General features: G+C 42.2%; 3 protein-coding genes across 3 annotated transcripts; 2 read left to right on the forward strand and 1 right to left on the reverse strand.

Moving 5' to 3' along the window:
• The first annotated feature begins 5,156 nt into the window (after positions 1 to 5,156).
• Positions 5,157 to 7,175, forward strand: LOC114773825 (uncharacterized). Its single transcript, XM_028965985.1, has 6 exons — positions 5,157 to 5,223; positions 5,327 to 5,665; positions 5,876 to 5,947; positions 6,052 to 6,129; positions 6,206 to 6,273; positions 6,507 to 7,175. The coding sequence occupies exons 1-6, from the start codon at positions 5,184 to 5,186 to the stop codon at positions 6,591 to 6,593; spliced, it is 684 nt and encodes a 227-aa protein (XP_028821818.1). The 5' UTR covers positions 5,157 to 5,183; the 3' UTR covers positions 6,594 to 7,175.
• A 5,436-nt stretch (positions 7,176 to 12,611) lies between these two features.
• Positions 12,612 to 14,590, forward strand: LOC114773826 (uncharacterized). The gene is made up of 6 exons (XM_028965986.1): positions 12,612 to 12,724; positions 12,836 to 13,174; positions 13,401 to 13,454; positions 13,559 to 13,636; positions 13,713 to 13,780; positions 13,971 to 14,590. The coding sequence occupies exons 1-6, from the start codon at positions 12,685 to 12,687 to the stop codon at positions 14,055 to 14,057; spliced, it is 666 nt and encodes a 221-aa protein (XP_028821819.1). The 5' UTR covers positions 12,612 to 12,684; the 3' UTR covers positions 14,058 to 14,590.
• Positions 14,591 to 16,878: 2,288 nt separating this feature from the next.
• Positions 16,879 to 21,968, reverse strand: LOC114773829 (renin receptor-like). Its single transcript, XM_028965990.1, has 9 exons — positions 21,862 to 21,968; positions 21,293 to 21,423; positions 21,073 to 21,201; positions 20,840 to 20,935; positions 19,307 to 19,444; positions 18,550 to 18,603; positions 18,076 to 18,225; positions 17,814 to 17,933; positions 16,879 to 17,720 (listed from the first exon to the last, which is right to left on the reverse strand). The coding sequence occupies exons 1-9, from the start codon at positions 21,914 to 21,916 to the stop codon at positions 17,526 to 17,528; spliced, it is 1,068 nt and encodes a 355-aa protein (XP_028821823.1). The 5' UTR covers positions 21,917 to 21,968; the 3' UTR covers positions 16,879 to 17,525.
• Positions 21,969 to 24,918: the final 2,950 nt, after the last annotated feature.

Consider the following 24,918-nt stretch of genomic DNA (forward strand, 5'->3'; position numbering starts at 1 on the left):
TTGTGCCCAAACTGTGCCCAAACATGCAGGATACTAGAAAATACAAAAAAAATACAATGGAGGCCCAGATTGATCCCAAAGAGTCCAGATCCCTTCATCTTCCTAGAGCTGGTCGGCCACCTAAACCGAACGATCAGGGGAGAAGGGATTTACTCAGGCAGGTGACCAAGAACATGATGGTCACTCTGTTAGAGCTTCAGAGGTCCTCTGTGGACAGAGGAGAAAGACAACAATCTCTGCAGCAATCCACCAATTAGGCTTGTATTGTAGAGAAGCCAGACGGAAGCCTTCGTAAAAGGCACCTGAAGTACTCTCAGACTTTTGGTACAAACCAGCCACTGCTCATCACCAGGCCAATACCATCTCTACAGTGAAGCATGGTGGTGGCAGCATCATGCTGTGGGATAGTTTATCAGCTGCAGGAACTGGGACACTAGTCAGGATAGAAAGAAAAGATGACTGCAGCAATGTAATACATTTGCCATTATTTCAAGTAACCATTTTCATGTTGTCATTGTGTGTAGAATTCTGAGAAAAAAAGAATTTAATCAATTTTTAAATAAGGCTATAACATCTTAAAAAGAGGGAAAAGTGATGCACTGTGAATACTTTCCGGATGCACTGTATGTATCCAAGAGATTAAAAAATGTGGTCTCAATGTACATTTTTTTGGCCACAATGATGTGGAGAAGTATTACAGTCAGGTCCATAAATATTGGGACATCGACACAATGTTAACATTTTTGCCTCTATACACCACCACAATGGATATCAAATGAAATGAACAAGATGTGCTTTAACTGCAGACTATCAGCTTTTTTTTTTTTAGGGTATTTACATCCAAAGGTGAACGGTATAGGATTTACAACAGCTTGCATATGTGACTCCCACTTGTTAAGGGACCAAAAGTAATGGGACAGAATAAGAACCATACATCAAACCTATACATTTAAATACTTGGTTGCAAATCCTTTGCAGTCAATTACAGCCTGAAGTCTGGAACACATAGACATCACCAGACGTTGGGTTTCATCCCTGGTGATGCTCTGCCAAGTCTCTACTGCAACAGTCTTCAGTTCCTGCTTGTTCCTGGGGCATTTTCCCTTCAGTTTTGTCTTCAGCAAGTGAAATGCATGCTCAATCGGATTCAGGTCAGGTGATTGACTTGGCCATTGCAAAACAGTCCACTTCTTTCCCTTCAAAAACTCTTTGGTTGCTTTTGCAGTATGCTTTGGGTCATTGTCCATCTGCACTGTGAAGCGCCGTCCAATGAGTTCTGAGGCATTTGGCTGAATGTGAGCAGATAATATTGCCCGAAACACTTCAGAATTCATCGTGCTGCTTTTGTCAGCAGTCACATCATCAATAAATACAAGAGAACCAGTTTCACTGGCAGCCATACATGCCCACGCCATGACATTTCCAGCACCGTGCTTCACTGATGAGGTGGTATGCTTAGGAGCAGTTCCTTTCCGTCTCCATACTCTTCTCTTCCCATCACTCTGGTACAAGTTGATCTTGGTCTCATCTGTCCATAGGATGTTGTTCCAGAACTGTGAAGGCTTTTTTAGATGATGTTTGGCTCTAATCTAGCCTTCCTGTTTTGGGGGCTCACCAATGGATTGTGGTGAACCCTCTGTATTCACACTGGTGGAGTCTTCTCTTGATTGCTGACTTTGACACAGATACACCTACCTCCTGGAGAGTGTTCTTGATCCGGCCAACTGTTGTGAAGGGTGTTTTCTTCAACAGGAAAAGGATTCTTCGGTCATCCACAACAGTTGTTTTCCGTGGTCTTCCGAGTCTTTTAGTGTTGCTGAGCTCACCGGTGCGTTCCTTCTTTTTGAGAATGTTCCAAACTGTTGTTTTGGCCACGCCTAATGTTTTTACTACTATGTTTTCTTTTTTCAGCCTAATGATGGCTTGCTTCACTGATAGTGACAGCTCTTCGGATCTCATCTTGACAGTTGACAGCAGCAGATTCCAAATGCAAATAGCACACTTGAAATGAACTCTGGACCTTTTATCTTCTCATTGTAATTGGGATAATAAGGGGATAAAACACACCTGGCCATGGAACAGCTGAGAAGCCAATTGTCCCATTACTTTTCGTCCCTTAACAAGTGGGAGGCACTGTTACATCCCTGGACGTATGCTCCCACGTGTTCTGTGTGTCTGGCTGTGTTTTTGAGTCCTGTCTCTTTTAGGTTGACTTCGTGGGAGGAGTTGAGGCCTACCAGCTCCATCTGCCATTGGTCACCTCCACCTATTTAAAGAGACTTCGGATTGTGTTTGGGAGGTCCCCAGGGTCTGCTAGGCTCTTACTCTTTCGGGAGATCTGCGTGGATCTCTGTCGGGGATCTCATTCGTGTGTCTTGTTGCTTTGTGTGATAGAACCCTTTATTGTTAGCCTGTTAGCTGTAAGCCTGTTATGTGCCCTTTTTGTTAACTTGTGCGTGTTTTGAGCTATCTCTGCTGTTATACCTTCCCTTCCTTTAGGCTGTTTTAATGTTGGTTATCTGTGTTGAGTCTGCTGTTTTATTGTACCTGTTAGCTCACTGTGAATAAAAGCACTGTTAGTACGCTTTGTTTGTGTGTAATAGTGGACCTCCTCCTCTCCACACCCTTGTTGTGTTTCTAAGACCTCTAGACCTAGGAACGTGACAGGCACATATGCAAACTGTTGTAATTCCTACATCGTTCACCTGATTTGGATGTAAATACCCTCAAATAAAAGCTGATAGTCTGCAGTTAAAGCACATTTCATTTGATATCCATTCATTTCATTTGATATCCATTGTGGTGGTGTATAGAGCCAAAAATTTTAACATTGTGTCGATGTCCCAATATTTATGGACCTGACTGTATTTGACACTACACAGAGAAATACAAATGCAATCAACTAAATTTTTTGTTTATCTTTGACATGCCAAATGAATACCATGGCCTTATCCTCCTTCTACACTACTAAGTTAGGGATATGGCTATTTACATGAGTGCTTTACCTATTTTAATGAAATAAGTAAAAGTTGATATTATTAATAATGTATGAGAAGAAACATTATTTTCATTAGTTAATATTTAACTAAATATTAGCAATAACAGGGATAACCCCAAATAACATTAATTGACAATGTCAGTAGCGGGTTTTTCCACCAGTTGTTGCAATGACAGCTTGACAGCGACGTCTCATGCTCCTCACTAGCCTCATGATGTTGTTCTGAGGCAATGCGTTTCACTCTTCCATAAGTGCTACACGCGGTCCACACGGTCACGTGGGGTCACGATCATTCAGTCTCTGCTTCAACTTGTCCCAGACGTGCTCTATGGGGTTCAGGTCTGGGGACGTTGATGGCCTTACCATATGAGGCACTGTGACAATCATGAGGCACTGTGACAGTCATACCATGATGTGGTGGAGGATTATCATCCATGAACAGAAAGTTGGGGGTGTGCTGGCGGAATTGGGGAATGATGGGTTCTATGATGCCTCTGAGGAAAGAATGTGCAGTGACTGAGCCATGTCATCTCCCATCTCCTCCACACAGCTCTCACCCACCTGGACACTCGCAAGGGAAATTACGTTAAAATGCTTTTCATTGACTACAGTTCAGCATTTCCACACTCACCACCAAGCTGGAGCACCTGGGACTCAGCTCATCTCTCTGTCATTGGATCTCCAACTTCCTAACTGGCAGACCACAGGCAGTAAGGATGGGCGGACATGTTTCAGCCACCATCATTCTCAGCACTGGAGCCCCCAGGGCTGTGTTTTGAGCCCCTGCTATACTCTGTACACCCATGACAGTGCAGCCACTATAAACTCTACCACCACCATCAAGTTTGCTGAGGACACTGTCGTGGTGGGCCTGATCTCTGACAACGACGAGATGGTCTACCTGCAGGAGGTTGGAAAACTGGAGAATTGGTGCCAGAGGAACAATCTCCACCTGAACATCAGCAAGACAAAGGAGTTAATAGTGGACTTTAATACCAAGCAGGAGAGGACCTACCAGACCCTTGTCATCAACAGGAGCCCAGTGGAGAGAGTGGACAGCTTCCGATACCTGTCATGGTCCCGTCACATCACAACTGTGGTGAAAAAGGCCCAGCAGCATCTCTACCACCTCAGACACCTGAGAGACTTTAGACTGCCCTCCAAGGTACTGAGGAACTTCTACTTCTGCACCATAGAGAGCATCCTGACCAGAACAGCACCGGGAACAGCACCATGCAGGACAGGCGAGCCCTACAGAGAGGGGTTTGATCAGCTGAGCGCATTATCTGTACCAAGCTCCCTGACCTTCAATCGATCTACAGCAAGCGATGCTGGACCAGGGCCAGGAAGATAGTGAAGGACCTCAGTCACCCCAACAATGGACTGTTTTCTCTGCTGCGATCAGGGAAGCGCATACGCTCCCTGAAGTCCAACACAGAGAGAATGAGGACAGAACACTAATACACTCCAGCACTTTCAAACCACTTCTGGACTCTATCCCCCCAGACATTTGCACAACTTCACTTTACACATTTGCACATTTGCACACCTTCACCTTATGTTTAAAAACATAAATTTGTAATTTTGTTTATGTTTGCAATAATAACCAATAATTGAAATCATTAGTCAAAGTCAAAGTCAGCTTTATTGTCAATTCTGCCATATGTACAGGACATGCAGAGAATTGAAATTGCGTTACTCTCAGACCCATGGTGCTTACAAGTAACATTAAATACAAAGGTATAAAATACAAATAAGGGCACATGGTGGAGAGTGCAAACCATGTAAACAATGTGAACAATGTAGTGCAACAGAGCTGTAGTGCACTACATCATTAAAATTGCATGAAAAAAATCTGAAAGAAATATTGATGTATGAGGATTTTAATGTAGATATTGTGCTTGTACATTATTGTGCTTGTACAAAGAGTGCAAGAGGGTGCAAAATGTATACCCAGAGTATAGATGACATCTAAGAGTAAAAAACACTGGATTTAAAGAAAATGGCAAAAAATAAGATTTCCTAGAGACGTTCAATGCTCAAGCTCTAACACAGCCAAAAAAAAAGTCTTGTGCGTTTTTTTTGTCACACTTCCTTTTGACCTCCCTCACACATTTAGTGACGTTCTTGCAAGCAGTGAGTGCAAATTAGCAGAGGATTACTCATTACAACACGGGTTGCAACGATGCCACTCCAGAGAATAAGTAGAGAAATTGCTCTCTTATGTAAGAATGTATTTACATAAATTTTTACATTTATTGGAAATAATAATATTGCTTTGGTTTTTTTTAAGAATTTTGTGACATTTTCCCCCACTATGGTTCACAGGTCTGCTCATAACCTCTGCTGCATCAGAGCTTTTGAGGGAGCTGTCAGTTGATTTGGGTCAGAATGTGACTCTTGACTGCACTCTGAAAAATACAGACACTGACAAATACTGGTGTGTGCAGCTCCAGTCACAGTCTCCAGTGATAATAATGCACAGTTTTTATAGTGATTCTACAACGGTCCATTATTACAATGATTTTTTTAAGAAGAAATATTCCCTACAAATACCTCATAGATTATTCATACAGAACATCAGTAGAGATGAACTGGGAATTTATTACTGCTTAGAAATAGATTCTCATTTAAAACTCAGCGGCGGTACGAGGCTCAGCATCACAGGTAAAGGGTGTTTTGCTGTTTGCACACTTACTTTTAAAATACATACAAGCCCAAATACAAAATATATATATAAAAGTCTAAACTCTAAAAATATATTCATAATCTATGATATTTTGAAATGCACTGGGGAAATTATAGCTTTAACTTGATAGTATACAGCATGTTGGCTGGTTTCCTTCATTTAAATTCTGTTCTTACCTGCTTTTTTAGATATAATTGCTTTTACAGATAGTAACATTGTGTTCCAAGATCAAACAAAGAAACCAGACAATTCCAGACAAGGTGTGAGACAACTTTAAATGGTCCTTTTACAGTATTTATGGTTAAAGTCTATTTACCACTTTACTCATTCTGTTTAGTTGCTTAGTTATCATTTTGTTTTTCAGATGAACACCAGAATGGGATGTTGATATTTTTTATCTTTTCCTGTCTTTTGAACTGCATTTTCATTGTTTTATTTTTTGGTGAGTATTTTCTGTATTAAGTGTACATAAGCTGTGCTGGTCTGCAGTGTGCTTGAAGGCAACATTTTTACTTCAGTGTTTCTCAAGCATCTCACCTTCAAGAATCATGTGCCGGCACCTCGAGAGCGACCTGATGAAGTTCAGGTAATTATTTCTGTTATTTCAGACAAAACACCATGTCCTCTGTAACTCTGCTTCATTTAGCTGCATCTGACATATGAACCAATGATTTATAAATGGAACTCGAAACGGAACCTCAGAATAAAGCAAATTTTAATTTTAGAATTTTTTTTGCCTAAAATTCAGTATGTAAATAGTCTGGTGTGTAATATTTTTTTGGCCAGATACTAGAATTTCAGCTCTGTGTTTTTCTGCAGTACTCTGATATCAAACTGTCTGCCCAGCGCCGAGATCCCAGAAACACATGCACTGTGTATGCAGTCATTCAGAAGCATCAGAAGTAGAGCTTCCACTCGTACCCACAACCTACTACACGCTGTCCATGTTGTCCATATTCCTCATTTGTTGTGTTAGCCGTGGTTTTCACACCTTTAACAAAGCTACTTTTGTCACTCCTGCTACTGGTATCCTGAGCTGCAGTACAGTTTATATAAAGAACGGAAGTGGTTTGGGGTTAGACTGGTGTTTTCTGAAACTTTCTGTACAAAACATTTGCACATGCTGCCTGGAAATGGCACACTGTGATTTCTGGCGACTGCTTTACTTTTTAAATCCATAGTTTTAACCATGTGCTTTGATAAAGAGAACTGTGGTGGGGTTTTCTTGGGAATTGTTCATGTTTTTTATCTGCTGCCATCATGTCCGAGATTAAAAAAGGGAGAAGCAGAGAATGGTCTAGATGTGCAGGGGTCACGGCAGCCATTTTATGAGAAGAGTCTTCCATGTTGTGTAGATATTTGGGTCATATAACGCCATAATGATTTTGTTAATAGAAATATATACATCTAAAACTTCAACTGTGTTCTATTCATTTATGAGAAATGTTGTGGAAAATGAATGTATCAAAATAAAAATATGTATTTTTAGTTGGTTTTATATGTTGTGTTTAGTAATGGATCAGGAATTTGTTGTTATTCTGTATTTTGTATATAATTCTTTGACTAAAATATTGTCAACAGGAGAAAACATTCATTTGCTGTCACATCATCCAACAGTGTGCATTTGTAGGTTTAGTCTCACCACACCTTAAAGATCGACTGTGGTTGACAAGTCACTTCCACTGGCTTCATGCACTTACCTGCTTTCTCAGTGTCATTTGTGAACAGGAGGAAGTAGTGAGGATTCAGCAGCATACTACACATTTAACATTAGTTTTAATATTACTGCTTTCTGCAGGGTACAGGTACTGGTTGGTGGCTTTAGGTGACTTTAGCCAAATTTTACCTTTTGAGAGAACTGGTCACTGGATACAACCTCCTGTCACAAGTGGCATAATTTATTTTATTTTTTCAAACTATTGAAATAAAGGTTTATACATGAGTATTTTAAGCAGGTTCAGAGATAGAAAGTACTGTTGTGATTATAGTGAAAAGAATGATATGGCATTATTATAGATACATTTTATACCTTCACCTGCATGGTTTCAGTCTGCCTCTAAATCAGTTCTTTTCATGACATGCCTGCTCTTAAAATCCACGTACAATGTTTTTGTTCATATGATTACACACATTGACAACGAGAGTGTGTCTATTCCCCAGGCTAAAATATGGCCATATTAAAAATATTAATGGTCTTGTTTCACTTACCTTTGCTCAGATGTCAATTTGCGAGCTTTGCGTCTGTCTTGTATCCATCACAACTTCATTATGCAAACATGTCAGCAGTAGAACTGGTTCTACCAACTACCAACGCCTACATTCATAAAGGGCCAATAACTAACATAAACTAATCAAATTCAAATTGTATTTGTCACATACACAGTCAGGCATGGTATGATATGTAGTGAAATGCTTTAGCGACTGCTATAGACCCCTGTTTTGCAAATATTGCAAGTATACAATGAGCCAATATGCAAATATTGCAAACATAACCAAATATTACACTTTAAAGTTTTTAGCATAAAACATAAAATTATTGTACCAGGTAGGGTGAAGGTATGAAGGGGGGAGGGGGGAGGAGATCCTCCACATTCTCTCTGTGTTGGACTTCCAGAAGCGCTTCCCTGATTGCAGCAGAGAGAACAGTCCATTGTTTGGTTGGCTGAGGTCCTTCACTATCTTCCTGATTAGGTATTTTTTAAGTTGTTGAGAGGGATTCAGTTATTAAATTGGCATTAAAGTGTTAAAATTCTGAAAATGATTGATCATTTTGGAAAGGGCTCAAGTTCGCTTAAGCAATTTATGAAAAACAAATTTGCTAGAAATTAGAGATGTATGAAGATTTTATGGCAGATTTTGATGCATGTACATTTTTTTGGCCACAATGATGTTGAGAAGTATTATTTGACACTACACAGAAAAATATAAATGCAATCAACTTAATTTTTAGTTTATCTTTGTCATGTCAAATGACTACCATGGCCTTATCCTCCTTCTATACTACTCACAATTAGTTAGGGATATGGTTATTTACATGAGTGCTTTTCCTATTTGCGCTGAATTTTAATAAAATACGTTAAGGTTCCCTTTGATATTACTAATAATGTATGAGAAGAAACACCATTTGCATTAGTTTAATTCATTTATTACTCCAAAAATATCAGGGATAGCCCCAAATAACAAATAATTGACAATGTCAATAGTGGGTGTTTCCACCATTTGCCGCAGCTTGACAGCGACCTCTCATGCTCCTCACTAGCCTCATGATGATGTTCTGAGGCAATGCGTTCCACTCTGCCACAAGTGCTACACGCAGTTCTGCCAGGTCATGTGGGGGTGGGGTACGATCATTCATGAGGTACGATCATTCAGTCTCTGCTCAACAGTTTCTCCTTCAAAGGTTGGGGGACATTGATGGTCATACCAAATGAGGCACTCCAACTTCCTTAAGTCGATCTGTGACAATTCTGGCAAGATGTGGTGGAGCATTATCATCCATAAATAGAAATTTGGGTGTGTGCTGGCAAAATTGGGGGATGATGATGGGTTCTATGATGTCTCTGAGGTAAGAACGTGCAGGGAGTGAGCCATGTACAATAACCAAATCGGTTTTGCGCTGATGCCTGCCCAGACTGTCGCACCTCCTCCACCAAAGCAAACCCACTTGACCTTAGCATATCACTCAACTCACCTTCTCAAGCAACGCTGACGTGACACTTATCAGCGAACAGGATGGTAGACCACTGCTGCATTGTCCAGGTCACATGGTCTTGTGCCCACTGCAAACGTTCACTGCAGCGTCTTGGTGTCAGTGGAGTCTCCTGCAACGGTCGTCTGGCATTCAAGCCAAAGCGGTGCAGTGGGTTGCGAATGGTTTGTCTGGAAAGCCTAGTAACCCTGCATCTCATAAACGGGCCTGCAGCTGTGTGGCAGTTGCATAATGATGTCTGAGTACATAGGTCCTGAGGTACTGGTCATCATTATGGTCTGCCACTCGTGGGGCTCCACTGCTGGGTCTGTCATGAACTCTGCCAGAAGTTCTGTGTCTTGATGCACGTCTGCTGATGACACTTTGAGACACACCAAGTTCACGAGCAACATCTGACTGCCTGCCACCAACCCAAAGAACACCTTCAGCACACCTTCACCCTACTTGTTACACATATTTTATGTTTAAAAACATAATTTTGTATATTTGTTTATGTTTGCAATATTTGCTTCACTTGCAACATTTGCAATATTGAGGTCAATAGCAGCCGCACAAGCATTTCATTGCATATCATACAGTGTATGACTGTGTACGTGACAAGTAAAATTTGAAAAATTTGAATATAAGGCACACATGTACACAATGAGACCATTACACAAAATGAGGTTTGTCTATCACCCCAATACAATTGTCTTCCTATCCCAAAAATGTCTGAAGTGAAACAAGTGTATGACATCCTGTAAGTCTCTCACAATGTCCCTAACTTATTGTGAGTGGTGTATTTATTATATAGATTTATACAAAAAAATTAATAACCAATAATTGAAATCACTAAAATGGCAAGAAAAAAATCTGAAAGAAATATTGATGTATGAGGATTTTAATGCAGATATTGTGCGTGTACATTTTTGTACACAAAGAGTGCAAGAGGAGCAAAAAAAAAGAGCAAAATGCATACCCAGAGTATAGATGACATCTAAGAATGTCAGGATTGATGGCACCTGGGGACTCACCTGTGCCCAATTCAGACAGCACTTAAAAGGCCCCATGCAGCCACCCATCAGTGGCTGTGACATTCTTCGTGAACCCTTATAACTGTTCTATAGTGTGGAGTTTTGAGTTCTGGCAATCACCACACATCTGCGGGCTAGTTTGTGTTTTTCACCTTTTGTTTTCGGCCATCATGCCTATTTTTGTTTTCTGTTTAATAAATAATTTTTTACATTTTGTCCCGCCTCTGCGCTTCCTTCCCCCATCAGCTCTCTGATGTGACAATGTCCCCTACCTAAAGCGCAGAGAGAAAAGGCAGAGGAAGAAGAAAGCAGCCAGTCGTGGTGAGTGCGGGCGCCAGCGGGACGTGCCAGGACCGGGATAGGACCCCCACGTACTGGGAGAGCGATTTCTTCCCGGCAATACGGGGGTCAAACCGTGGCAACCAGTGCCAAGGTTTGACGTCGACCCCTGGATCCGCAAAACCCGGAAGTGGCAATGGAAGCGTTCCTCCTGGTGGGGAGAAGGGCCGGCTCCAGCCGGAATGGCCGGAGCACTGCCCGTGGGAGCTGATCGCGTCCTGGCCCCAGGATGTCAGCAGGGTGGATGACCCACAGGACTGCTGGTAGGAGGACGCGTGCGACTACGAGAGCGATGATGACGTGAATTGGTGGGTGGGTGGTGCCAGGATGGCTCCGCCCATCGCGCCTGTCCACGATCGTTGCAAGGTCCGTGGAGATCCACGTCACTTCCGATGGTGTGAGGACCATGAGGAGGAAGACGGCGATCCGGGGGTAAGCTGTTGGAAGAGGGCGACGGGAAGTCGCCAGCCAGCAACAGCCACCAACTCCAGCAACAGGAATCTGCCTCTCCAACTCTGGTCGCGGATGTTCCCCAGAAGAACCCATGGTGCTTGGACCCTTCTCCGGAGTAGCAGGTACATGCCAGTCCTTTCTAACATATTGTGGTGTGTACTTTGCTGCTCTTCCCTCCCTCTCAGATACGGACAAGATCACCACCATCCTCACGCTTCTGACTTGGTGAGCATGGGGCTGAGGCGCAGCCCTTTGGCAGCAGGGCGAGACAGACAAGATGGGTTATCGGGACTTCCTGGAGAGACAGAGGGTGGAGTTCGATCGGCCAGAGACTGAGCTAGTGATCGAACTCTGCCCCACCACCACACCAGGCATGTGTCGGGATCCTGTGCAAGAAGACCCAGCACTGGTGGGTGGCAAGAGGGTCGCGACTCCCGTGATCCTGGCTGTGCCCCCTGAGGAGGTCCCAGCGACGGAGCTGGGTCCTCAAGTAGCCGGTAAGGAGGGCAGGCCAGGCATAGGCATGCGTCCGCCTCCAGAGGGGCGGAGCGCCACAGAGCCCCCTGGAAGGCATGAGGATCCAGCTGGGACAGTCAGGAAGAGGGCCTGCTTGTCCCAATGGACGCTAGCCAAATGGACTGGTGAAGCCCCCACGCTGGCCCCAGTCTGGGGTGCGGTGAAAGTATGCCAGAGAGTTCGGGACCGCCTTCCTGCATGGTGCAGGGGCAGAAGCTGGTCTCACCGCCAGCAGGGACATGCAGCGAGAGGGGCTGCATGTGCTCAGAAGGCACCAGCCATAGTGTCCGGGACCGCCTCCCTGCGCAGGGCAGGGAATGATGCAGGACGTCGGAGTGTAGGTGCAGAAACAGGGCCCGTGCGTACCCGGAAGAGTCGGCCCTGATTTGTCTGTGCAGGTTGGAGGGACCGAGGCCATCATGCGGGACCATGTCTGGGAGCCAGCCAGAGGGTCCACCAGTGATAAGACACAGCAGGGCAGGAGCTCTGTGGTTGCCGCCGCCCGCCCCGTCTCCTCCTCTGATGGTACTGCTGGGGCTCTGTCAGGATTGACGGCACCTGGGGACTCACCTGTGCCCAATCAGGACAGTACTTAAAAGGCACTATGCAGCCGCCCATCAGCGGCAGTTTTCTGTTTAATAAATCATTGTTTGCATTATGTCCCACCTCTGCACTTCCTTGCCCCATCAGCTCGCCAACGTGACAAAGATTTATTCATGGATTTTTATTTGTTAGCTAAAAATAAGATTTCCTAGAGAAATTCATGCCACACATGCCAACACATTCAAATAAAAAGAATCGACAGAAATGCCTGAAGGGGGCACAGAAACAAGTCCTCAGTCTTGTACGTTTTTTTTTGTTTTTTTGTCAAACTTCCTTTTGACCTCCTTCACACATTTAGTGAAGTTCTTGCAAGCAGTGAGTGCAAATTAGCAGAGGATTACTCATTACAACACGTGCTGCAACGATGCCACTCCAGAGAATAAGTAGAGAAATTGCTCTCTTATGTAAGAATGTATTTACATTAATTTTTTACATTTACTGGAAATAATAATATTGTTTGTTTGTTTTTTTTTTATTTTGAATTTTGTGACATTTTCCCCCACTTTGGTTCACAGGTCTGCTCATAACCTCTGCTGCATCAGAGCTTTTGAGGGAGCTGTCAGTTGATTTGGGTCAGAATGTGACTCTTGACTGCACTCTGAAAAATACAGACACTGACAAATACTGGTGTGTGCAGCTCCAGTCACAGTCTCCAGTGATAATAATGCGCTCTTTTGCAAGTGAATCTACAAATGTCTATTATTACAATGATTTTTTTAAGCAGAAATATTCCCTACAAATACCTTATAGGTTATTCATACAGAACATCACTAGAGATGAACTGGGAATTTATTACTGCTTAGAAATAGATCCTCTTCTAAAACTCAGCAGCGGTACGAGGCTCAGCATCACAGGTAAAGGGTGTTTTGCTGTTTGCACACTTACTTTTAAAATACATGCAAGTACAAATAAAAATATACATATAAAAGTATAAACTCTAAAAATATATTCATAATCTATGATATTTTGAAATGCACTGGGGAAATTATAGCTTTAACTTGATAGTATACAGCATGTTGGCTGGTTTCCTTCATTTAAATTCTGTTTTTACATGCTTTTTAGATATAATTGCTTTTACAGATAGTAACATTGTGTTCCAAGATCAAACAGAGAAACCAGACAATTCCAGACAAGGTGTGAGACAACTTTAAATGGTCCTTTTACAGTATTTATGGTTAAAGTCTATTTACCACTTTACTCATTCTGTTTAGTTGCTTAGTTATCATTTTGTTTTTCAGATGAACACCAGAATGGGATGTTGATATTTTTTATCTTTTCCTGTCTTTTGAACTGCATTTTCATTGTTTTATTTTTTGGTGAGTATTTTCTGTATTAAGTTTACATAAGATGTGCTGGTCTGCAGTGTGCTTGAAGGCAACATTTTTACTTCAGTGTTTCTCAAGCATCTCACCTTCAAGAATCATGTGCCGGCACCTCGAGAGCGACCTGATGAAGTTCAGGTAATTATTTCTGTTATTTCAGACACAACACCATGTAACTCTGCTTCATTTAGCTGCATCTGACATATAAACCAATAATTTATAAATGGAACTGGAAACGGAACTAGCCTAAAATTCAGTATGTAAATAGTCTGGTGTGTAATATTTTTTTGGTCAGATGCTAGAGTTTCAGCTCTGTGTTTTTCTGCAGTATTCTGAAATCAACCTGTCTGCCCAGCGCCGAGATCCCAGAAACACATGCACTGTGTATGCAGTCATTCAGAAGCATCAGAAGTAGAGCTTCCACTCGTACCCACAACCTACTACACGCTGTCCATGTTGTCCATATTCCTCATTTGTTGTGTTAGCCGTGGTTTTCACACCTTTAACAAAGCTACTTGTGTCACTCCTGCTACTGGTATCCTGAGCTGCAGTACAGTTTATATAAAGAACGGAAGTGGTTTGGGGTTAGGCTGGTGTTTTTTGAAACTTGCCGAACAAAAAATTTGCACATGCTGCCTGGAAATGGCCCTGATCGTGCCCTCTGTGATTTCCGGCGACTGCTTTACATCTTTTTCACTTTTTAAATCTGTAGTTTTAACCAAATGCTTTGATAAAGAGAGCTTGTCTTAAAAACATGGGAATTGTTCATGTTTTTTATCTGCTGCCATCATGTCCGAAATTAGAAAAGGGAGAAGCAGAGAATGGTCTAGATGTGCAGGAGTCACGGCAGCCATTTTATGAGAAGAGTCTTCCATGTTGTGTAGATATTTGGGTCATATAACGCCATAATGATTTTGTTAATAGAAATATATATATATAAAACTTCGACTGTGTTCTATACATTTATGAGAAACGTTGTGCTAAATGAATGTATCAAAATTAAATATATGTATTTTTAGTTGGTTTTGTTTAGTAATAGATTTTGTTGTTATTTTTTGTATTTTGTATATATAAGATATTGTCAAAAGGAGGAAACGTTCATTTGCTGTCACATCATCCAACAGTGTGCATTTGTAGGTTTAGTCTCACCACACCTTAAAGATCGACTGTGGTTGACAAGTCACTTCCACTGGCTTCATGCACTTACCTGCTTTCTCAGTGTCATTTGTGAACAGGAGGAAGTAGTGAGGATTCAGCAGCATACTACACATTTAACATTAGTTTTAATATTACTGCTTTCTGCAGGGTACAGGTACTGGTTGGTGGCTTTAGGTGACTTTGGCCAAATTTTACCTTTTTAGGGAGAAATGCTGAGACAGATACAACCTCCTGTCACAAGTGGCATCATTTATTTTATTTTTATTTTTCAAACTATTCAAACAAATGTTTATACACGAGTATTTTAAGCAGGTCCGAAGATAGAAAGTACTGTTGTGATTATATTATGTGGAGCAAAAAATGCTCCACATAATATGATATTATTACAGATTAATTTTATACCTTCACCTGCATGGTTTCAGTCTGCCTCTAAATCAGTTCTTTTCATGACATGCCTGCTCTTAAAGTCCATGTTCATATGATTACACACATTGACAATGAGAGTGTGTCTATTCCCCAGGCTAAAATATGGCCATATTAAAAATATTAATGGTCTTGTTTCACTTACCTTTGATCAGATGTCCATTTGCGAGCTTTACGTCTGTCTTCTGTCCATTGCTGCTTCATTATGCAAACATGTCAGCAGTAGAACTGGTTCTACCAACTACCAACGCCTACATTCATAAAGGGCCAGAGTGATTACTTGAAATACTCCAGCTAATGGCCAGTAGAAGAGTACTGTTCTGTGCTGGATGGACTTTGCCGCAGTCAGTTCAGTTCCTGCCTGCTAATTATTTACTTGACAGCACATTAAGTTAAAAGTGGGACTGGATCTTGAGGATAAACACCATGAAATGCAGCAGGAAAGACCTGTCATCTACACCAGTGGTTACCAACCTGGGGAACGCAGGTGTGATCCCCCAGTGAACCCCAGTGATCGCAGGTGGGTATGTGTGCTATATAGACTGGAGCTGCAAACACCAACTTCTGGTCTACAGTCTCTATCCTTTTCATATGAATCGCTGCTTGTAAATGGTGGTAGTAGCCTAGTGGGTAAGACACTCGCCTGTGAACCAGAAGACCCAGGTTCAAATCCCACTTACTACCATTGTGTCCCTGAGCAAGACACTTAACCTTAAGTTGCTCCAGGGGGACTGTCCCTGTAAATACTGATTGTAAGTCGCTCTGGATAAGGGCGTCTGATAAATACTGTAAATGTAATGTAAATGTAAATATGATTCGTTGATTGGTAAAAGTGTTTTGCATGTCGTATAATTGATTCATTAAACTTGTTCTTTATTAAATGTTCATTTGATTTGCAATTCTGAAGTAGATCACGGTGATCAGGTGATGTGTTTAAATTATTGCAAGAGAGATACAAAAATGGATGCAGACGAGGTGAAATGGAGGCAAGCAGCTGCCAATTATATTTTAAACCCATTTATTTTCTTTGTAGCACACACAAAGATAGACGGCCTTTTAAAAAAACAGTACAATACAAGAACTCACGGGGTCACGGCTGTATGGAAATGGTGCAGTAAAACACTGACTGTGTGCCTCATATTTATTTAAATGCACCACATTGAATAACAGTCGGGCTGGGCTGAATTCTGTTGGGCTTGGGCTGGCTCAGGCCTAGCTTTTTAGGGACGATTATAGGTCTTATATAGACTCTACATATCATGTAGTGTAAAACAAGGAGAACAAAACTGACAACTGCTGTTGTAATTAATCATTTTATGTGTATGTAGGAAGGAATTGGGGTTGAGGGGTCCTGGCTTGTGTTGGAACAGGCAAGGTTGGCACTTCATTTCCTGTGCTCAGGTGCATGAGTTAGATCAAGTCTCGATAGCGCATCCTATGACATAAGTTTGCCTCAGAGATCAGCATACGCTTTATACTGGGTCTCATACTGAGTTGTGTGTAGGTTAGAGGGTATAGCATAGCTGCTGTGGAGTTTTTTGTTTCCACTCACTACCCTACATATTATTGACCAATGGATTTTATGTTCAGTGTGGTTAAAGAGTGAGAGTTCACAGCAATACAGGAAAAAAAAAGCAATGCACGTAAACATGAAATCGCTTCACCAGGCAAGGCCATTTATAGAACATTCCACTTTATTGTCACATGCCACTTTCACCCACATGATTATAGCCAATGACAGTGAATAAAATTGTTTTCATCTTGACATAAATATACTTCAGCGACATATTCAGTAGGATCAGTTTTACTCACTTTCAGTGCCTCAGTACAAGTTTGAGCTAAATAAATAGGATAATCAGATCCCCGCATTCTACTAAAATAAAAAAAAAACTGCACTGGAATGATCTTTAAAACACCATGGTGAAAGACAACAGAAGAATATCTATAAACATCAACACCCAGATCCTTTTTGTTTGGGGGAAATATGATAGCAATCAGTTAACACATTTTTCACACAGTTCAGTCAAATGTGACAAAATCAATAGTCTGTACACGCTTTAACCCCAGGAAATATACAGCACACATCTACCAGCACATTTCAACAATAAATTAATATCACCGTATAAACAGTAGCATCTGAGATGTAGAGAGTAGGGCTTAATGCAGTGAGCGTTTTATTCTAAAACACATAAATGAAACAACTGTTTACCGGTAATAACAAGCTCACTAACTCCCACAATGACTGAACAAACACACACAAGACAGGTCTGCAGTGGTGAGATGAGGAGGGTGGCTGGAGACTTCAGTCCAGTCGGATCTTCTGATTGGTCATCCGGTAGATGATGCTGTCGTAGCCAGGATCCATGTTCCACAGGTTGTAAGCGATGGCGATGACCGCCAAGACCAGGACAATCATGAGCCACAGAATGATGTTGAAGATGACTGCATATTGAAAGTTGTACTGATAGGCCAGGTTGTAGGGACGCTGCGAGTTACTCTGAAAAATAACATGAAAAGAAGAATAAATAAACAAATACTTCTACCCAAACATGTCAGTCAACAAGCATGATGGAACCAAGTAAGGACCCACAATCTGATTAGTTGCCAGAATGGAGCGAGATCGTCGGGTGAGTGGGGTTTCAAAGTTTTGCACCGTGACCACCTCAACCACAGCGTTGTTGCTGTAGACGCCGAAAAAATCAGCAGCAAACTGAAAAAGAAGCAGACGTTTAGCGAGCAGACTGCATCACTGCATCACAACCACAATGACCAACTGCGCTACATGTTATGTACATTTTAGGAAGGTTCAACTCATTTACACATTCAGTAAAAAGCAGACACGATGACCTTACCTTCTGTAAAATGCTGGCCAGGATGCTGGTGGCGTCCTGGAACTGAGGGGAGTCCTTGCCGTAGCGCCGGCTGATTTCCTCCAGCCCAGACAGCTCTAGGGAGTAAAGGTCAGGGGCGTGGTCCTTCGCCAGGTGCCTGTGTCTCTGAAGCTGCAACACAGAGAACAGCACTGACTTCCCCTGCACCAGGAACTTGTGAATCCTGCAAGCTCCATGCTGGAGATCTCAGTGAAGATTTGGGGAGCCGATGAATGAAAATGCAATTTCCTTAGGATTTCCCAGTATAAATTGCACCATATGTAATAATTAAGTGCATTAAACTGTGTAACATTTGACAAAATGTCTAAGAATCAATACACTTCATGAAATACAGGCAACTTCTCAAATTCAGAGTTATCTGGCAGATCAAAGCAGCAAATGTGTATCACAATAAAACCTGATAATGTAAACTAGCCAAGAAGGTGTGATTCTCACCAGTGCAGAGATGTCATGGAGCACCTGAATCTCAGACAGGAAAAGCAGGTCTGCCTACAGTGCGTAATGGACAGGGGTCAGAATAATCATTAATATTGTTATGCATGTAAAAAATAAAATAAAAATCACACTTTTAACTGCACTATAAACTCTGAACGTAACTGAACCTCTCAATATATTAAATAGCAATAATAAAAAAAAAAAAAACTCAATGCAAGGCTTCTGTACTGACCTTTTAAAACCTTAAAGAGATCAGCAACTATACATGCATATACACTAACACTTCCCATCCAAACTAATACTTGAGAGGTGCTGCAAAGACGAACAAGCAAAACTGGCCAAGGATACGTGCACAAAGTTTGTTCAAAAAGACTTGAGGCAGTAATTGCTTATAAAGGTACTCTTTCTGGATGCACTGCAGCTGCACCAGCTGTATGTACATTTTTTGCTATACCATCATTAAGAAGTCAAATGGGTTATGATAGGATGTTTTCATTCCTTCAATCATTAGAAGACGGCAAGTCTGACCATTTATGCAGTATGAGAACTCATTTTTACCTAAATGTAATTTTAAAAGGAAAAAAACATAGCATAAAAATAACCCACATTTAGTGTTACATTATAGTCCTCTGAAGTGACCTGCAAGTTGATTATCATGAATGTGGCGCCCCCAGAGGGTTGACGGGAGAAATAACAGTTGACTTCAACTGTATTTTGTTTGTCGTCTGTTAAATAAGTGAGAGGCAGTACTACAGACCTCATTATTCCTGCTGAGGGAGTTGACAGGCAGGGAGTTGAGGATAGAGCCTTCCTGGGACAGACGCCCACGGATCTGCTGCAGGGTCACAGGAAGGTCTTCAAATACCGTGTTAGCCATTCCCATCATATACAGCCTCTGCATAGGAAAACAAATACATGCACCACATGTAATAATCAAAGCCATACATTAGAAGACTAAAAAGTTTGAGGACCTGTTGATATTTGGTTTGTAGCCTCAACACTGACGGTGGTAAGGAGTACACACAATGGATTACGGACCAAAGAATATCAGCATAAACATTAACAACGCAACTGTGTACAGATATGTGTGTACACCCGCTGCTGGCCTACAAATCCAAAGAAAAGCACCTATATAAGTTGCTCTTATATGGGTTCTTTAATATAGTCTGCCAAATGCTGTAAATGTAAAATGTAAATTTACAAGAATATTTCCCATTGACAGTCAAGCACTTCCTGTTACTGTTCAGTACAGCTCATCCACCAGTTGTTAACCACATGCATCAGTATTTCCAACACATTATGATAAGAACAACAATGCAACACTAGGAAAGGACCATCTTAAAATCAGCTCAGATTACACCTTACACTAAACAACTGAGATGACAGGACAGCGTCGCAACTCCTGCAAAGCTCATTTGTAGTCTTGGATATTCAGGGAAATATGTCTATGACTTAAAATGTTTGGAAATCCTATGGTGTAAGGCCAACATTACAAAACTCTCCACTCCTGTTTTATAGCTATCAAAAATATTTAAATGATTATTATGCAGTTAACAGAATCATGAAATAAAAATTTGCCTTCTTAAAACATTGGGGTCTTGTTCTGAAAGAGCAGGATTGGGCCAATGAAATTTTTAAACAAATTAAAATCTTAACATGAACTAGGGTTAGATGGTTAACAGTTTGGAACACCACCCATAAGATTATGATCAGACAACTGTGATATGACAAATAGTATGTGTGGAAGAACAAATGCAGCAGATGAGCAGGCCAGCAAGTACGATACACTTGCAAATGAAACATTTTATCAGAGACCTGGAAGCTGTGTGCGTCTTCATTAACAGAAATAATTCACCTGATTCTTCTTTATTTACATGATCCTGTCCCTCTGCAGAATGGCTGATAACTGCTTATGCCACGATCAATCAGTACATTTGTTAAACCTTCAGGAAACCAAGAGTGTCAAATGCTGCAATCACAGTAAAGCTCCCTGTCAAACTTGTTGCCTTGTTTGTTATTTTTCAAATTAAAAATATTTGTCACGTACAGTCATACACGGTATGATATGCAGTGAAATGCTTATAGACCTCAATATTGCAAATATTTTTAACGTGTTATTCAATACTACTGTGTCTTCAATTTTATTCCATGATGTAAAAAAATAAATGAATATGTGAATCCAAACCATTGACTGCTCCTGTATTTTATTGCACTTTAATATAGGAGAAGTGTACAATCTAACATTGTCAAAGAATGTTAGATTTCTGTCAATCAGGCTTAAATGTCTCACCTCCTCACTTGGGGCCAACTGCAACACCACGGGTGTGCTGTCTGCAAACAGTGTGTGCACTGTGCTGGCAACGCTGTCGAGCGTAAAGGGCACGGGCTGAGGAGAGAAAACAGGAGAGGAAACAGAGAATGAGACATCGTCACATGACCATGAAAATGAGAAGTCCCTCTTGAGTAACAAGTGAGACATGTGATCTCCTGTTAGTAAAAAGGGGCGTCAGAAATATGTCTTACGTTGTCTAGAGGGTAAGAGGTTATGTTGTTGGGCAGACTGAGACTGTCCACTCCTCGAACCACTACCAGCACGTTAGCCCTTGGTCGCTGGAAAAGAGGACCTGCCTGAAGGCCAGGCCAATCCAGATCCTACAGAATGTAAAAGACAGACATGCTTTTACAGTTTTGTGAATGACACACTAAACTTATTTTAAATTATTACAACAAACAGGGAACGTACCTCATGTACAGAGAACCCCATGGTAAGTGCCACCAAAGATGGGACCTTCTCCCCAGAGATGGGCCACTGTCCATCTAGAAAAGTGACATACGAGGGGCTGCGCAGAACTGTCAGGCGGTCTCCCAAAACACCTAAATGAAACCGAGAACATGTGATTAGCATCATACTTACCTCACATTTACATTTCATACAATTGTAGGTTTAAGTCGTGTGCATCGGAAAAGGCTGTTTATGGTTTTATCCCAGTCATACGAATGGACGAGCCGCAGTCACATTACGTATTTACTGGGCAGTCATCATCTTATCCTGTAATTAAGCCCTTCATTCACTTCTACGGATATTATATTAGTGATCAAGAAAATTAAAATTGCTCATCGTGAATAAATAACCGAGGGTTTACTAATCGTACATCTGTGCGGGTGATGCTAGCTGCTAACGATAATGGAGTGCTACAAGCTAAGCTAGTTAGCGCGAGGCAGACGACCACCGGACATCTGCTGCGTCTGCAAACAACAAACAGGAAACAATAAAGAGGACACCAAGCAAACGACGAGGCGCCGCAAACTCACCGCAAAATATACTTGTGCACGCAACAAGCAGCGAGTAGATCGACGGCCGCTTCATCCTTGGTATATCTCTGAAGGACTGCACTTCCTTACGCCAGTCACCTGACACGCTGCAGAAAGGACATCACGTGATGCGCACGGACAAAGCCCCACTTCTGCCGAGACATCCGACTCTGCCTTCAGTGCCATAGAGATCCAATAAGTAAAGCGACAAAAACATTTTTCTACCTAAAACGAAACGAATTTGGTACTAAATTGAAGTGTTTCCTATAGTATTAATCATATAGTTCTTAATTCTTTATGCCATTGAATATTTAACTCGACGTTGTCAAACTCACGAATCGACCGTCTTGTCTTTTTGATTTCCGCCCCTAAATGCGTCATCATGCGTTGAGGCTTTGGGATTTGCTGCCCCCTGCCGTTCGGACTTTGCAAGGCCAACTTCATTTAGTGAAAAAAACTTTCACTGGCAGGCGTCCCCTGCACCCGAAGCAGTGCTTCTCAAACAGGGGTGTGCATAGCGATGCCCATGGAACAGGCAGCAGGGTTGTTTTGCACCGAAGTGCAGTGAACGAACCGGCGGAGGAGGAGACAGACGAAGGTAACGAGACAAACGCACGTAAGATGAAGGAATCTCATGGTGACTGTGGTGGGAGATGAGGAAAGAGTGCCTTAAAACCAGTAATATAGGGCGCCATACATCCAGTGGCCGCCACAAACAGTGTTTCTTAAATCTAGTTGGTATCACCGTGCCTTAATATGAAAAGAAGAAGCCCACTTTTATTTACCTGCATAGCAAAGCCTATTAAATAGTAGCAGTATTAATAATAATACGGTTTAATATCCCAATTTTGTATTGTTGACCACAGTGTACCCTTTACCTAGAAGGCTTTGTCCGCTTGTTCTTCACACAGCCAGATTCATGGTAGGTCAGGTGACTGCATACACAGGTGAGTGCTTTCACTCCAGGAATTTCATTATGGCTAATAATGTCATGCTGTTCCCTATACACAACAGTGAACCTCGAATCTTGAACTTGGTTCCAAGCATTGGCTTTATTTCAAACTCTTTTACAATTAATTTGCTCTTTTTCTTGAAGTGCAGAAGAATGTCTGAACATTGCCTAGATGGCTCTGAAGCAGATAAGATGTCTTAAAAGAGAGATGATGAGATATTTAAATTACTGACAATAGGAATAATATTTTAATCACAGTGTAAACTGTACACATGACCGGACAGAAAAAAAACACAAAATGTACGAGCCTTTAACTAATGCAGCTAATGCCTTCTGGTAAATATGCTGCATTCGTAAGAAGACTTACACTTCAAGATCCAGGAAACACACCACATCTTTAAACACTCACAACATTGGACTAAACCTGTAAATTCTACTATACTACTAACAATATCGTTTTTGCACTGTATGCATATTGATTGTCTTGTATAAGATTTGTATATCTGTAAATGTAATAAATAATGGTGCACAATGTATAAATGTGATTCTGATTTGTGTTTAAGGCTGTGTTTGGATAGTAATTGGCTGAAATGCTGTGTCTTGCTCTTACACAATGTGATTTATGACCTTTCTGACTCTGAGCCAGAGCTCTACATTGACATAAATTGATGGGCCTGAGCTTGGTTTTGTGGAAATGTAAAAGTTATCCAATAACTTAAATCCAGTATTAAATCAGTAGGGTATCTACAGGCACGTGCAGTAATCATGTGGGTTTTGCAGAGCTATTAGTTTGGATTAGCCAGGCCTTTCGATAAAAACGATTAAATGAATTGATTTCCACAGCTGCCTGGACCGCCGACTGCACCCCATCACAGCCTTTACTGCCACGCAGCCTGAACTTAGCAAGACTTTCTACTGTGATCCAGCGCTGCTTTCAGTAATAATATCCCCCTGTGGCCATGCAAACCTGGCACATGACAGATTTCTCTGTGAAAAAACAGCGCAACCTACTTCATCTGCAGTGCAACCACGTAGGTTGATTTTAATCCGTCAGTGTTGCCAGGTCTGCTGCCATTAGAGCCTAAACCAACCCGAATAAAAAAATGAAATATATGTCACTCCAGATATTAAAAGGTTCACACAACTCTCTCTCTCTGTGTAGAGGGGAGGGGGTAAATGGGTATCATGTGGCAGTCTCTCTCACAATATGTATGTGTTGTCTGTTGTTATAACCTACTATAGCAAACTCTTAATTCATCCTTTTTTGCCCTTCGTAATATATAGTTTAATCCTGACTTAATGGAATTACTACCATCTCCTTGCGTCCAATCATATATATTTATAATTATACAGCTATAACTCATGCAAATGTCGCACTTCCATCCCGCCGTTTTAAAGGAAGGAAATCCGCGGATCTGGCAACCCCCACAGTGTCGGCTGCGCTCTCCGCGGCGCCGCTTGGTGGCGCTGTGGTCACGCCGCCCGAACTTCGCGCCGCGCCGCCCGCCTCGCGGAGGCCGGAGGTCGTTAATGGCCACATTAGGAATTTACGTACCTGCCTTCAGCCCCTGATCACTTTTTTTTTTTATTATTTTGCGCTTCCAGAGTTTAATCCAATGAAATGTTTACTGTCGCGCTTTATCAGAGCCGTGCGACCAGAAGCGGAACCAGACGTCGTGCGGCCTGCGCCAAGTCCTCCCGGTTCTGCACGTTCCCACACGTGACGGTTCACGAAACCGGGAAACCGCGAAGTTCTGGAAAGAACGTGTTCAAGCCGCTCTCTTCACCGCCTTTATTTCACCGCCGCCGCGGCTGGTCGTCTCCTGCGGCCGGATTCGGTTCGAGGGAGCGGGGCGGAGCGGCCCGGTAGCGGGTGGGTGTGGGCGGACCGCGTGGAATAAACCGACGAAAGGTGGAAAGCTGAACCGACTCGTGTCGAGTAACACGTGGCCGGGTCTGAAGGTCCGATCCCGCTCCGGAACGCACGGAGAGACACCGCGCCGTCCGCGTCTTTGTTGTCGCGATGAATGGCGCTCGTCACGTCCCCGCGGGCCTCGCGCGAGCCGCTCGATCCCGTGACCCGGGGTCGCGGCGGGGGGGTCGCG

Source organism: Denticeps clupeoides, unplaced genomic scaffold (genome assembly GCF_900700375.1).
Source record: "Denticeps clupeoides unplaced genomic scaffold, fDenClu1.1, whole genome shotgun sequence".
Lineage (NCBI taxonomy): Eukaryota > Metazoa > Chordata > Actinopteri > Clupeiformes > Denticipitidae > Denticeps > Denticeps clupeoides.